Genomic DNA, 15825 nt, shown 5'->3' on the forward strand with positions numbered 1-15825 from the left:
CTAATCAGCCAGAATAAGCAAAATCATCTGTTTGGGTCTTCAGACGCTTTAACAATTATTTTTTGGGCATAAATCAATAAACCATCTTGATGACCCCATGATTTTTCCTTTAGTACCACCTTTAAGACAAAACAAAGTTATTTTGGTATGGCTCTAAAATCATCAAATGGGCAGAATGATGAATCTTCGCACCATCACTCAATTGGTTTGATTTTGGGATGTAACGTTAATACATTTTGTAGTAGGTTCATCAAGAGGCACCATATGTGGCTTTTTTTGTTTTGTGTGATATTTATTAGTATATTGTGTTGCACACATTTGTTGGATGTGTCTTGACTGTAATTTGCAGTTCCCGAATAATTTAGCATTCACTCTTGCAGTGAGTTTCATCAGCTGCTGAGGCACTGTTCAATAGGTCCCCTCTGAATAAATGACAACAAAGCAATGGGCAATTATGAAAGAAAAATTGGTTTGTAAGATAACATCAAGTTGACTGTAAAAGGGAAGGAAACTCGCTGTCTTTTCTCATTGGGAAAGCAGGGGAGAACGGGGAGTTGAGGGGAGAAAAACAAAAGTGAGTTCCTGAGAGGTCGTCATGATAACGAGGTTCATAGCAACGCTGTTACACAAGTTCTTGTTTATAATGAGAAGCACACTCAGTGATTTTTTGATTCTGCTAAAAAAAACTAAGGTCCTCTCTGCTTTGTTCTTCATCTTCACCACACACGCTTATACTGTTGTCCTTCTGTTGGATGATCTGCTTATTAACTTTGCAAAAGGTTTATGGGGAACACGGAAATCACAGCAACACAAAGTGACTGCTCGGAGCAAGGTTAGAGCAATGATTTCATGGTGTGTTTTACTTTGCATAGCAATTGTGCTGTGAAAAGTCAGAGCTTTTCTCATGATGATTACACAGAATGAATTAAACATGCAGCTTTTTGTAATTCATGAAAATTGGTATCTCTCCATTAAGTAAAAAAGAGAGCACGGTGTCACCAGATGTCTTCAAAGCAGAATGTTCAGGAAGCAATTTGACAGTTCCTCTTTTTTGTTTCCACGGACACATGAAACATGATCTACAGAAATGACATATGTTAATCACTTTTAATGGAAGCAAATTGCTGACAGTGAGGCATTATTAATTGAATACTGAAATTCACTTGGAATCAAAGCTCATTTGATGGTGATATAACTTATAAATGACACCATGTGTCGTATGAAGTAACAATTGTGCTCAAGAAAATGTAATTATTTTTGTCAGTGCCTTCAGTTCAATTTTTTTAAATTTTTTTTTATTGTATCAATTCATAACGAGTTATCTCAAGACACTTCACAGATCGAGTAGGTCTAGATCCCACTCTATAATTTACAAACACCCAACAACTCCAGTAATCCCCCCAAGAGCAAGACTTTAGTGGCGAGGAAAAACTTCCCATTAGGGAAAAACCTTGGGTGGTGATGAAAACGTCCTTTTAGGGAGAAACATTGGACAGACGCAGGCTTTTGATAGGCGGTGTCTGACGATGCAGGTTGGATTATTGTAGTCATAAATAAAGATAGTGGAACTATGACTAGAAATAGTAGTTGTAGTAGTTCATGGCGTAGCCGGGCACTGCAGGGCGTTACAGTGTACGGACCAGGGACATGACAAAAACTGCATCCATGATTTAGGTGCCAACCTAATCCAAGTAAAACTGAAAAAGACAAACACATAAAGACTCCGGGGAATAAGCTCCCCAGAGCTAAATTAGTAACAAGCAGTTCTGGGACATTGATGCAACTAGAAGGAAAGAGAGAGGAGAGAGGGGTGCAGTGTGTCAGAGGAAGTCCCCCTACAGTCTAAATCTACTATAACAGCATTAGAGCACAACAGCTGGTTCAAGGCAAACCTGAGCCAGTTCTAAAAGGTTTGCCAGATGAATCTGACAACTTTTAAGAGAAGCAGAGAAGAGAAGGGGTGCTGTGTCTGCGGCTATACACCCTCAACCAACGGTCTAGGCAAACGCTGCAACTCCTCACTCCCTAACCATAAGCTTTATCAAAGAGGACAGTTTTACGTTTACTCCTAAATGTGGTGACTGTGTCTGCCCCTAGAACCCAGACTGGTTGGTTGGCAGCATGACTCTGATTAGCTAGCAGAGCTAACAAATGAGATCCTGGCTATCAGCATCCTTTACCTAGCGCAAATGGGCAAGCTCATGAATAGTAATGAGCTGAGTAAAGAAAACATGACATCAGACTGATTGAGCTTTTGTAATAAGCCCGATTTCTCGGCTTATTTATTTTCCATGGCTAGAGCTGACAGAGGAGGTAGCAGTTAATTTTCACATTACATAACACAAACAGATATAGACCTAACATACTGTATTTGTTGTGTGTTTTGGGGCAATTTGTGGCAGGTCACCTATAAGCAGTGTCAAGGTATTAGATCTCAATAAATGGGGACGGTACATCTTTATATCTGTTATGCATACTAATGCTAATTACCATACATTAAAGACTAGTTATACAAACAAACAGTTCCCAGTTCCAGCAGAAACGCGCACAAATTGCCAGTGCAGGAACCTTGGGGATGTAGTGACTAATTGTAAAGTTGATTTGCAAACTACTGTGAAAATTACTTACAGACAATTCCTGTTTTATGATCTCAAACTATGGTGCATCTCATCAGTTTAAACTCTAGGGTAATATAAAATGGCTTGTACAACACTGATAATATAAAAGCTACGGGCACCTGGATAGCTTAGTTGGTAGAGCATGCACCCATATACAGAGGTTTTCTCGTTGACGCAGCGGGCCTGGGTTCGACTCTGACCTGCAGCCCTTTTCTGCATGTTATTCCCCCCACTTTCTCCCCTTTCATGTCTTTAGCTGTCCTATCAAAATAAAGGCCAAAAAGGCCTAAAAAATACTAAAGCTATGTACATCTGTTCTTTCAGGGTCCTTTTACACCTACCTTGTTTGGCCCTCTCTGGATTTTCCAGTTTGATCCAAACCAAAATTGAAGCCTCCCCCGGACCTTGGTCCAGACCAAACAGCCTTGTTCTGACCAGAAGAGTTGGTCTCAGTACAGATCACTTGGAATGTGGTTTGGTTTGTTTCTAATGTGAAAACACTATGGATGGTTTGGATGGTTCTGACTTTTGGTCCAATTCCACAAAGTTCTGGCAGGCTATCAACAAAGGAAAAACAATGCAACAAAACAAAATGATGTACAGTGGCACTTGAGGAGAGGAAGAGATCATTTGTTTATCTGACATCTGGTCCAAATTCTTTATAAACAGTCAATAAATGGTATATTGTAAACTCAGAGCTCAAATCAGTTCTCCGTAATATACCCCAAAAAATGCACAAAACTAAACCAGGATCTTGTTTTTGTCATCCATTTTTGCTGTAACAGAGAGAAATTGATGATCAGTTCATCTTTTGACTCGTTGGAGGTTCTCCTGGACTCATTTGGGCCCGTCAGAGACTGCACCAAAGACAACGGAGGCTGTAGCCGCAACTTCCGCTGCATATCTGACCGAAAACTGGACTCCACTGGATGTGTGGTGAGTCATCTTACTTTTATTAAACTCTGGCTGAAAGCTGCCATACTGTACATTAGCTACCCTAGCAGAACTTGACATTTTCCCCTAGATTTCTATATAATTCTAATTCAAAGTACTTTAGAGTGTGCTATACAGTCTGTACAGACCCTTTTATGATTGATACAATATAAGCTCATGACACTGAATGTCTTTACCTCCAACACTTACAATAAATGGGCTTTTTGATTTAAATCCCATTTATATGACCTCTCCACTGTTGGTTCATATTCTAATGTATGCATATTCTGTTTTGGCCATCAGTGTTTAAGTCCAGGAACCTCATTAAATATTAAAGAGCACATATCTGCTGACCAAGATGACCCATATCAAGGACAAGCAGCAGACCTGAACTCTGTAATGTGTCTGAGTAGACAGTTTAACTTCGCTTCTTGTTATGTATGCCTCTTAGGCCGACAACACATTCATTACCTCCAGGTGGTGCTTAGCAACCAGGAAATGTAGCGGCCAGGTTTGTTTTAATCTCCATCTGTCGGGGACTCCAGCAATACCATTCTTGCTATTTGCAGAATCTCAACACCGTCTGCTAGTGTTATGCTTCTCCTAAATCCTCCCTTTCTATTGATAAGCTGTCATGCACCAGCCCCCCTAACAATTTAATTTATTTTCAAGTACTTTGATGCACTTAAGTAAAGCCTTTCAGGTGGGCTAGGGAGATGGCATTTATGCAATCCGGCATGCTTCATCTTATCTCTTATAATGCACCACAAGGAGTGGGAAATAGCTTGTGAGGTGTTTTTAATGGGAAACTGTTTTATTTACAGATTAGAGCGGATACATGTATTCCAACCAATTATATATGTAGGTCCTATGGTAATCCTTAGCACATAGCAGGAAAATGTTATTTTGGCAGGCATGTAACAACACAGGTAGTAAATTTATTGCTACCACCCTTGCGTCTGAGACTGGAGGCTAAATTAATATTCTGTACACTGTAAAAACATAAATGAATTTAGTGGTAAGTAATTTTTCTTTCCTTTTGTCTAAATAAAGGCAATAGATTTTGTTTATGATAGGACTCCTGTCCACTTCCCACTTTGGCAGTTTTAATGCAGAGTTTAGAAAAAATCCAATATATTCCTGATTTAAGGTTCAGTAGATCCCACAGCAACATGGGTAAACTAGTCAATTTCCATCTGCCATTGATTTTCCATTGGAATTAATTACTTCCACTTTACACTGTTACTCGGACAATGTGCAAAGTTGTGCATGCAGCATAAGACATGCATGACTCTAAACCAAATGCTAATGTCTGCATGGCAACATGCTCACAATACCAGGGTTAACAATTCATGTTTTTAGGTAGGTAAATTTGCCATAGTTATCCTCTTAGTTTATTGTATCAGCATTCTAACATTTGCTAATTAGCACTAAACACAAAATCTAGTTAAGGAAATGTCATTACTTTTGTGGGTATTTGTTCATAAACCAATGTATTGTACCAATTGCAATTTTGAACTGATGATGTTGCTTGAAAAGTCAGATTACCATTAGCATTCATTCTCTGGTGACCATGGATGTCCGTACCAGATGCCATGGCAATCAGACCAATAGTTGCTGAGAAACTGTTGACAGACATTAGCATACCTTAAGATACACTTAAGTGCGTCTGAAACAGCTTCTTCAACTGTCAGCAGTGATGTTCTGGCCCAACCAATATGCCACTTCTTAGACTCATTTTAGTTTTTTTTGACATTCTGATGCTGCTTCAAGTAGCATCTTGAACAGCTATTGTACAACTATGCTAATTTTGAATATCAGCCATTGGTACTAACGCAATAAAGCATCTGAGCTTTCGTTAGGGCTTAGTTGTGCTGTTCATCCAAAAACAAATGCTCAGAAAAATACCTTGTTTATTTCTTGGGGGCTTGTACATGTCAAAAACAAATGTATTACTGCTGCCCGAAAGCACCGGCTGCTCTATTCCAAATATCTCACTTGTTAGCAATTGGACCCTGTGATGTGAATACTGTCCACGTTCTAAAATTGCTTCATACACAGTCTGATAGGAGTCCACTCAGTTGCAACAACATTGCACTAGATTGTCAGAGACCAAAATATCCATCCAATTTCCGTGTTTGTCCCAAGAGATGGTAGAGAGTAGATTTCAAGCCAGGGCTTTGAAGTCTTATAGGCATTTCATTATGTGTTATTTAGTTAACACATTCATTTTTTTCATTCTCTCTCCCCATGTCGGAAAGCAAAAGAAATGTCCAGATATTTTGTAGGGATATTCCTAATTGTTTTGTGGATAATTACTAGATGCTTTTAAACAACAGCTTGTATTCACCAGCATCTAGAGAAGTGTCTTCTTGAATCTGCAGTTTGTTGCAAATCCTTGCCAAAAGCATCAGAAAAAAATCCATTTCCTTCTCCCTGAAATTAGTCTCACATAAATCCAAAAAGAGACATTGAAGATTTTTCTTGCCAATGCTTTGAGGTGTCATGAGACTTTTCTTTTGTATTATATTAATTATTTATTGTACTGTTATATTCCCATCCCTGTGAACATGTTGAAGAATGCTGTGATACTTTTTCTAAGAACTGCATCATTATGCAAAAAAGAACAAAGTTAATGCCTGTGCTTACTCACAGTGCTTTATGCTTTAATGTTTGTTTTTCATAATTTGTGAACATGAACTGAGTTCATCTGTAACCACAAATGAAGCAAAAAATTCATCCAAAAAATAGATTTCGCACCTAAGTAGAGCCTCATTGAAAAGGAGGTGGAGAACTTGTAAGACAAGATGAAAAAAGTGAAGGAGGATGATGATGATCTTCAGAAAAACCAGGGAACACTTTTTAGAATAGATGTATAGAACAAGGAACAAGGAAGCTCAAAGAAATTGCCTGATGGATGCTTTTCCAGTTTTTTTACTTGCAAAAAGGAATTCAATATGTAACAATCTGTCAGAATTGACTACTGTATATAGTGTATACACACAGGCCTTACTTTCTACTCCAATATGTCAATAACATGCATTCACTCTGATGTATTGCATGCCCCTGTTGCCATACAATTACAGAACAAGGCAAATGTTCTTCAGTAAAACAAAATGGAGAAATCACGCATTCTGTTCCCTGTTTGACATTTTTTCCACCTGGATTTGTGCATGTTGATGATCAAACAGGCTCACCTGTCTGCCAGTTGGCCCGTTATCTGAAGTGCACATTACAATTTAGCAAGTATGCCTCATACTTTATACATGTGTATTAAGGTATAAAGGGATGTTATTGAAAATATTGGATGAGGTATGAGAAGTGTGATCAGTATTGCGTGGGAATTTTCTGCCTCTGCAAAAAACTGCATGTGTAGGACGGTTGTGGTTTATACTGAAACATAAAAATACTGTATCCAGGGACATCCAATGAATTAGTTATCCAGACAACAACAACAACAAAAATGTTGGGATGGGATCACACCAGCCATGACAACAATCTTTAAACTCGGCCTTCATTTTAAACTCACGTACACACCTGTTACGTTTTGTGACTGCATCTAGCGTGGTTGTGAAACTATCACAGTGACAAAGTCTGTCTACAAACAAACCGAACGACAGAGAGACAGACATAACACCTTGCAAAGTACTCAAAGCCGCCTCTTTGGTAGTTTCCGCAACAGTAGTTATCTCCAGGAACACATTTTGCTATTGAGACACACACACACACACACACACACACACTAACACACACACACACACACACACACACACACACACACACACACACACACACACACACACACACACACACACACAGAGACTTACAAGGTAAAAACAATACCAGCGTTGCTATCGCAGTTGGTGAGAAAACTGGTTATTATAAAGTGAGCAAACAGAGAAGATAGAGAGTTGTGGTTTTCTGTTCAACATCTCATTATACTTCATGTGTATCAACTGCATGAACAGACTAAAGATTGCATTCTTTTGATAAGACATCAGTTGCATTTGGCTGCCTTTACCTGGGTATTCTAATGAGACATTAATCAAAGCCATCCCATACCCTTCACCTGCTCTACTTTGAGTGTCTGCTCAGACCTGCAGTGAAGCTCTCTCTCTCTCTTTCTCTCTCTCTCTCTTTCTCTCTCTTTCTCTCTCCTTCTCTCTCTTTCTCTCTCTCTGTGTGTTTTCAAAAAGACAGTATTTTTACATCATTATGTTTAGCCATTGTTTTTACATTTTCATATTTACATTTTTAGGCTGTATTGCCCTTTACTGAGCATTATACAATATTTCACAGGTGGAGTTGAACTGGGGGCTCAATAAATGAAATCATTTTACTTCCCTAGTATTTCTGCATAGACAAGTAAAGTTTGTGATCTCATCCCAGCTCTGTATGGCTTTCTTCTGAGCTCTCCTTCATTTACTGAATCTACCTACGTAATAGTCACTACCAGACGCAGCTGCTGCTGCCTTACTAAATCAGACAGTAATTACACGCACATAGCGAGCACAAATTGAATGGAATTGGCAGCACAAATTTGCCCTGCACTTTTATTTATGTAAATCTGTCCCTGTTTGGCTGTGGCCTAATTTGGAAAGCTGGCCATACTAGAGTGTTTGCTGATTTAATTTATTTGGATTTCTTATCCTATAAGAATAGCTCACCACAGTTCCTATATGGATTGTTATTCTGTTGAATGAGACATGCCCTTATTATGCTGCTTATCTAACAACCTCTTAGCATTATTGCAAGTCATTGATTTCCCCCCACACACAAACACACATCCCAGTCCTGTCCATCACCACACGGTACTGCTCCCAGCTGCCGTTGCATATATTACTGTGTGTTTTAGTAATTATCTTGTGACTGTCGAGCTTATAAATGAGCCTCTCATCCGTCTAATCAGGGTGGTAAACTGGCTGGGCCCCAGCGCTCTGATTCCACCCTAATCAATTAACACCTTGTCTGAGTCTGCACTGCCAGTAGCTGTCCTGTCTGTGTTTAATATCTTTCCTTGTGTGAGAGTCGACTGATGCTGGCGGTCTGCACTGACCGACCCGTTCCGTCTCACTGATGTATTACACTCCTGGGGAGAGGCAGCTTGTGGCGCCTGTGGAAGTGAGAGCATAATAATCACAGGATGATTGTGAGATTAATTAGCTTCGTCTTGTCACTTTTCTCCTCTGCAAAATGGCGGAAAACAAGGATGTTGTTAACAGAGCAGATTGCCACCAGGGTGGAATGACGAGCTAGCTGGGCGTCATCCAGACAGCCCATATTGTGTTTGTCGGGCTTGGTATATAAACCTGCAGTACACAAGAAATGATGATCATTAATGCTGTATAGTGCATTTCCTGGCTGCTTTCATTGTATGTCTGCTTTATAGAACTATACAGTGGAAGAAGAAAGGGTTGTGGACAAGGTATAGAATGCAGCTGCATAATTGAGCCTCTTGTAGGGTCAGTACAGTGTGACTACATGGTAGTGGGATACCTAGTCTTGTATTTAAACCCGCGGATATGTTGTATGTTTCAAGTTAGAACACATTTACATCTTATTCTCTTTTCCTGTCCAAAATTTCACTGTGGTGTGTGTGGGTGTGTGTGTGTGTGTGTGTGTGTGTGTACATGTCTCTGTTTTAGCTACAGAGTAAGACATCTCACTTGTTTTAGCTACAGAGTGAGACATCACACTAAACTATCTTTGTTTGGAGTCGTATGTGCTCAGTAGCTAGGTAAGATCACATCAGCTAGGTAACTCTTTCTCCAGCTTTGGTCATTCTAAGGCAGGATTAGCTGGGAGACTTCTTCTAAACGAGGGGGACTTCTGGAATACCTGCCCGTTGGTCACGCTTCTTGTGGAGAGAAAATACAGCGCAGACTCCCCAGACAAACGCTCAGTCTGAAATCTATTGAGCTTGGCTTGGTCTGGTGATAACTAGACTACTGAATGCACCGTACACATGTCAAAAAATACTTCTAAAACCTGAATAATACAAAAATATCCCATGTTTTAAAATGCTATATTTAGAAAAAGGCCTTTTTTTGGAATATCCAACCGGAATATGCTGTTTACATTTAGAATATTGTCATATTCGGAATAATAGTGGAATATTGTGTTAGTAAACGTACTCAGTGAGCCTCACTCATCAACTAAACCATACTTTTTTTTTCTTCACTAGATCATTTCCGTTTTCAAAGCCCACACAGACCATCGCCATTATTGTGCTCTGAGTTGCACAAAAGAAGCACATAAGTATGATATAAAACACTACAGCAGGTGCTTTTTTAATAATAATCCTGGACAGCGCCATGCCATATGCTACAGGCTAAAGCAATTCTTCTCACCTATTTGTATTGGCGTACTTCCCCTTAGGCAGCAAAAAACAATCTTGACTGGGATCACAATTTGGGACACTAAGCAGTGTTGAGCGGAGTCAATACCTGGCAAAGATATAGCTAGACCTCAGCCCTAAAGTGGAATGGGAGCACATTAGATTGTCACTACTGATGTTTTCTCTCCTCAGGTCACTGGATAGATGTGAGTGTGTGTTCAGCTTCTGCCGAAGATCATGTACTGTAGGGGCTCACTTGTTAATACAATACACATGATTTTTAGATGCCATCAAGAAAAGGCAACTGCAAGTGAACTGTGCGGGTGAATATTTCAGGTAAAGACCTAAAAGTTTTTGAGTTTACACTATTTACGGCATTGAACATGGACCAAAGGTGTAAGCTGCACTGGACATGGTGGCAGCATGTCTTCTCAACATTTACCGTCTTAGTTTGATTTCCTATTAAACCTCTATGAATGTTTCCTCTCATCGCCCAGCTGGTATTATTGCTAAATCTGATTGCTACATATATATGGCATAATAAGCATAATACACGGTAAGCTTCGGTGTCTGTGGTAATCCTGACACAATGTGGTCCCTTAAAAGTATTTTTTGACCTCTTTTCTCATAAATGTTAGTTTTTTCTCGTGAATTTACCTTTTTAATCTCAAAGAATATCCAAGTTTTTTTCTTGTGAATCTAGAACTTTAATCCTGTAATATTAACCCCCTCCCCCAACTCCATAATTATTGTTATTTGACTACAATGACTCTAATATGCTGCCGTACAGAATAGTGACAAGAGGAGGTGATGAATGTCAGTACACTCATCTGCATCATCATTAATCACTACCATTTGCTCACTGCAATTTGTTTAGTAGCAGCATGTCAGGCAACATAGAGGTGGCGTGAGAGTTGAGGGAGAGACAATGTGTGACATGAATGAAAGGTTTGTGCTACTGTTTTTAAGATGATGGGACGTTATTAATAGATTTTTGGCCCTCTGATTTGTTTCTGGTTTCATGGACAAATGAAGAGGATTCAGTATGGTGAGCCTTAACGCATAAAAAAATAATTCACTTTCCACACATTATAAATAATACTTGTCTTTTTAAAAGTAATATGCAGCTTCTTTTATTAGGAATTTTGCTCACAATACAGTTCATTTTGAGTAAGCAAAGAAAGTTTTTACCACTGATTTACATAGGGAACCTTGTCGGACATGGGACAATCTCACATTCTTTTTTTATTATGATTATTTACTGTCGAAAATCAATAAATAACTTTCAGTTTTTGAAATACGTTGTGGATAGCAGTTGACTACATTTCGGAACAGATTTTAGATCATTGAAGTTTTAGATGAAAATTGTCTGATTTAGTGCAACTGACATTACAGCTCCAGTGTTCTGTTAATATAAAAAAAAAACTTGGGTCAAAGAGTAGGATCTTTCTTTTTAAAAAGGTTCCTCAGTTGCAGAATTGCTTAAGAACCCTCCCTGGTGAGCTTCTACCACTCCTGCTGTGAAAGAGGTGAGAGCTCTTACCAAATGTCCAAGCTTTTCTGCACTGAGCATACTCGCCATAACATCCAAAGGAGACCAGAATGAAGAGCTGAGTGCTCTGGGATAAGCTGACCTTTGACACACACTGCTTATCTCTAACACTGGCCTGCGGGAAAATTCTCTGAAGACACCTAACTCCATTAGGAAAGGAAATTCGAATTGTTGGAATAATGTTTAAGGCTACACGATATGATTTCTAACAGACCTCTTCAGAACGGATTGGTTTCTCTGTAAACTTGACCCAAACGCTCCTGGGGGCTTCTCTCTCTGCGGTGCGCAAAAACCTTTAAAGTTCTGGTAAATACGTCATTGTCTGCTCTCTATTTGATGTATGAGTCAATAAGCTGTTTAACGTTACACATGGACCTCTAACAGGCTGTTTCATTAGAGCTTGAAGTTGTACATTGCCTTGATGTACTGTATATGATTATAAAAGTGTTGCCAAGGTGAAATATTGTACTTGGCCATACAGTGAAAAACTGTTATAAATAGGTACATGTCAAAGTAAAGCCTTTTAGCTTTATTTTATATATTTTGATAAAGCACCATGACAGCACACAAGGCATGTTCAAAACTATGTTTTCCTAACATTGAGTGTATTTGGAATTGTACATATTTACTTTGTAATCATTTACATCTTGCTACATAAAAGTCATCCAAACTATAGTCATTTGCTGTTGCCTTCCATAACAACCATGTGAACGGTTTCTGATCTGACGCCCCTGTCATCAGGAACACATCGGTAATCAGTTCTATGACCTTTTTCCGATCTTCCAAAGACATGGTAAGGTTTGATTAAATATAGGCGAGTTAAGTTAAATGGTTAAGGAAACACTGTGTTCACAGTTAAAAAACACCATTGGTGACTAAATTGGGATCCAAACAGCGGTCTCCCAAGTCTAAGTAGTGTCTAAATACTTTGACCGTGTACCTCCAACTAAATATGTCTTCCAAGAAACACTGTCCAATCTGGTAAAGCCACCATGGTCATATGACAGGTCATACTAACTACACCCCCGCCTTAAGAGGTTTGGCCGTGATGTAAAGGCCTCTTTCTGCTTCAAAGTACATGCTTATCAGATCATCTTGCAGCCTCTGAAAGCTCCTTTTCGACTGGCTGTATCCAACAGTTTTTTTTAAAACTTTATAGAACATACAATCTGACAATCACAGCCACTTTACTTTCACAGGGATTAGTCAAATGTGTGGATGTCTGAAAGGATTCAAACTCTTTTTCATTCCTCGCACATTTTTTGCATCACTTTTCTCCTGTGGGACCGGATGCTTTCAGTGAATCTGAAAGTTCATGCTGTATTATCGACATTTGTACTGTTCAGCTTGCTGAATGATGGCCGTCTGTGGCCGTTCAGAGCCGTTAGAACCTTTGCTTCATGCCTGGACCTGGTTAGACTAGGGATGATGAATTCTAAAAACGTGACAGTACTCATTTATCTACAGTATCGTAGGTACCGGGGAATGTAATTATTTAGGACCTGACAGGGGCAATATATGCCTACAAGTGTTCTAGTCTGCCGCTAAATGCTGGAGAAGAAGAAGAACACCCACCAGCACAGAAAAACAGAGCACCTCAGACGTTGTCTGTCACAGACACAGCCTAACGTTAGCTCCAATAGCTAACATTAGCTAACTTTCACGCTTGTTTAAGGTGACCTCTGTAACGTCAGTTAATTTGACTTAAACCAGCCCAATTCTATACGAAAAAACAACGGCAGAAAGAAACAGACTAACTAAACATTCTTGCTGTCTGGTATTTCCCGGTGAACTCATGAAAGACGGAAGTGTACCCTGGCAGTGAAGCCCTGGTCCAGAGCAGCAGGCTGGCGTTTGGACAGAAAGTGTATGGTATCGGCTTTGATATCGAGTACTGTGTACTCTTGGTGGTATTGATACCGAACACTAGATTTTTGGTACCGTGACAATCCTAGGTTAGACGACTAGTTGTGGCAGAGTTTGCTTGGACAATTCTATGCTATTTCCCTTTCTCTAATTCTTGGCTTCTGAGAGACAGCAGTCATTATTTGCACAGCCAGCAGAAGTCATTTTAAGGTCCAGGTAAACATAAATTGCTATAGGCATTTAATCAAATAAGCAATGCTGTCTTTCTCCGGTAAGGCTAGTCTCTAAATTAAATAAAACAACAGAAACAGCTGATTTCTCGCAGGCAGAGACATAGAAACATAATAAGGCTCTGCTATACAGATGATAAAGCTACTTTTGATATGACCTTTTCACTGCACATATATGTGCTGCAGAAGCAAGAGAGATTTCATATTTAAGTCATTAAAAAGATTTCAAAATTCCATGCATGTATACATGTTACAAAGGTGAAAAAATATATGACTGGTTTGGAAACAATTCTATTGACTTGCCACTCTGAAACCATTGGAGGCTGCGCATCATTATCTTCACATAATGCATATTATCATCATTATTAGCATTCATAAATTAACATTATTTCTAAATTAGCTTCACAATACGTGAAACTGATTTAGATTTTTTTTTTTTTTTTTTTTTTTTTTTAACAAACACCTTTGTAATTTTTTTGAACAGGATCTTTTGGAAAATGAATATTTACCTAGTGATTGCATTACCATGCATTACCAGTCCTCAATCATTGTAGGTCTGCACCGATCTGCCTATCAGACAAATTTGAAAAGTGCATAGCTTATCCAACCGCTCTCGCAGGGATTTGTTGCTGTTTGGCAATGGCACAGTACTGATTCCCTTAAGCCTCAAACGCACTTCAGGAATTTATCTCTATTAAGAAACAGGATTAAAAGGCATGGTAGTTCAAGGGTTTTTTTCAGAACAGGCCTTTGTACTAATAGCTTTTTCTACAGCAGAGCAGACAGTCCTCTCATTCTTTGTCCAGTTATTAAATGGTCTTAGATAAATGGTGATTACTTTAAATTCATAGACCTTTACTAGTGCCAGGGGAGGATCATTATAAAGTGGCCTGTGCATCATTTGAAGGTGAAATGTGTCCTTTCAAGTTTGTTGCAGATATATGCTGTAAATGCCAGACTAACACTTTTTACTACATATTCTAACAAGAACAAACTGATTCATGTTTAATTGTTATGCCTCTAAAAAGCTTTAATCTTGAGCCCTCCTTTCTAACTTTTGCGCCAACCAAAACTGCAGCAAACATCCCCAAAGTACAGGGTATCCACCTGATTCAGTTGCGGAAAGTGGCTACTCTTTTATAATTTTACCTTTGAGAACATTGTCAATTGCTCAAAGGGTTCATGTTGTTATGTCCACAGTTGAGACCTCTGAAGGTCTCTGTCGGGGTCAGCTACTGTGCACCTTTCTGAACACAGTTTTCTACACCATTCATTCAAGGCATTTTGAATAGTGACACATAACACTTCGAACGGCAGCTGGCATACAGATGCTTGTCAGTTTATAAAGACGCTGATATTGAACCCTCAGTACTTAGCACTTAGCATGTTTTTCCCCCCATATGTTCTATCTGAGGTTGCTTATGTTTCAAGCCCACAACGTTATTGGATGTACTAGAGAATGTACTATGGCCACCAGTACTGGTTGTATTTATGACCTTACCACTTAGTATAAGACCGCAAAAGTCTAATCAGGCAAGAGGAGGGGTCCCAAAACATAGGGCTTCCAACCAGGGGAGCGATGTTCATATCCCAGAAGATGTTCAGGGAAAAACACAAGACTTTCATCCAGGAAAATGGGTTTGTGTTGTGGAAGTATTACTAAAGGGGTAACTACTCTGTTTTTTTTCAACCCTACTTTCCCTTTTTTTTTTTTCAATCCTATTTTAGTGTCTAGGTGACTGATGAGAACAATAATCTTTGAAAATGGTCAAGTATTAAGCAGGATTGCTGCAGTCAGTAGCAGCAAAAGAAGCTACAATGTAATTTATTGGGAAGTTGCTCACCTTCAATTTACATCCAAAAAGAATTTGCTCAATTTAAAAAAAAGTGTGTGACAACAAGGCAAGGCCTGCTAAAAATATTGTTTATTGAAATTGAGTCTGGTGGGTTTGGCGATCTCCGAGCTGTTTCTGGTTAAACAAAAAGGATTTAACAAAAAGTTCGGTCTCTGTGGGGATCCTTTCTACAATGTTGTCAGACACTTATAATAACAATCTATGCCTGTCATTGTCAAAAAACACACTTGTAGTGGACTAAATTGACTATGCACATTTTCCTTACAGGATTACATTGCCATCCGGTTCGTTGCTGACAATTAAACAACCTACATTGACACCTATCAGGACTTTTTTGTTAATCTGGATTATTTTCTTCATTATTTCAGTTATGATATGACAAGGGAGAAAGACCATAGTCTTTTTTCCAAATAAGAAATAGAGGAAAAGTTTT

At 39.0% G+C, this 15825-nt stretch overlaps 1 protein-coding gene across 5 annotated transcripts in view; it reads left to right on the forward strand.

Annotated features, from left to right (window-relative positions):
- astn1 (astrotactin 1) overlaps window positions 1–15825 on the forward strand; it is a 330603-nt gene that overhangs the window by 125546 nt on the left and 189232 nt on the right. For all 5 annotated transcript variants that reach the window (XM_034888865.1, XM_034888866.1, XM_034888867.1 and 2 more), the window contains one exon: window positions 3404–3554. In XM_034888865.1, coding sequence (XP_034744756.1) covers window positions 3404–3554 — 151 coding nt within the window. The remainder of the gene's footprint in view (window positions 1–3403; window positions 3555–15825) is intronic.

The sequence above is a fragment of the Etheostoma cragini genome, chromosome 12, assembly GCF_013103735.1.
Source record: "Etheostoma cragini isolate CJK2018 chromosome 12, CSU_Ecrag_1.0, whole genome shotgun sequence".
NCBI classification, from domain to species: domain Eukaryota; kingdom Metazoa; phylum Chordata; class Actinopteri; order Perciformes; family Percidae; genus Etheostoma; species Etheostoma cragini.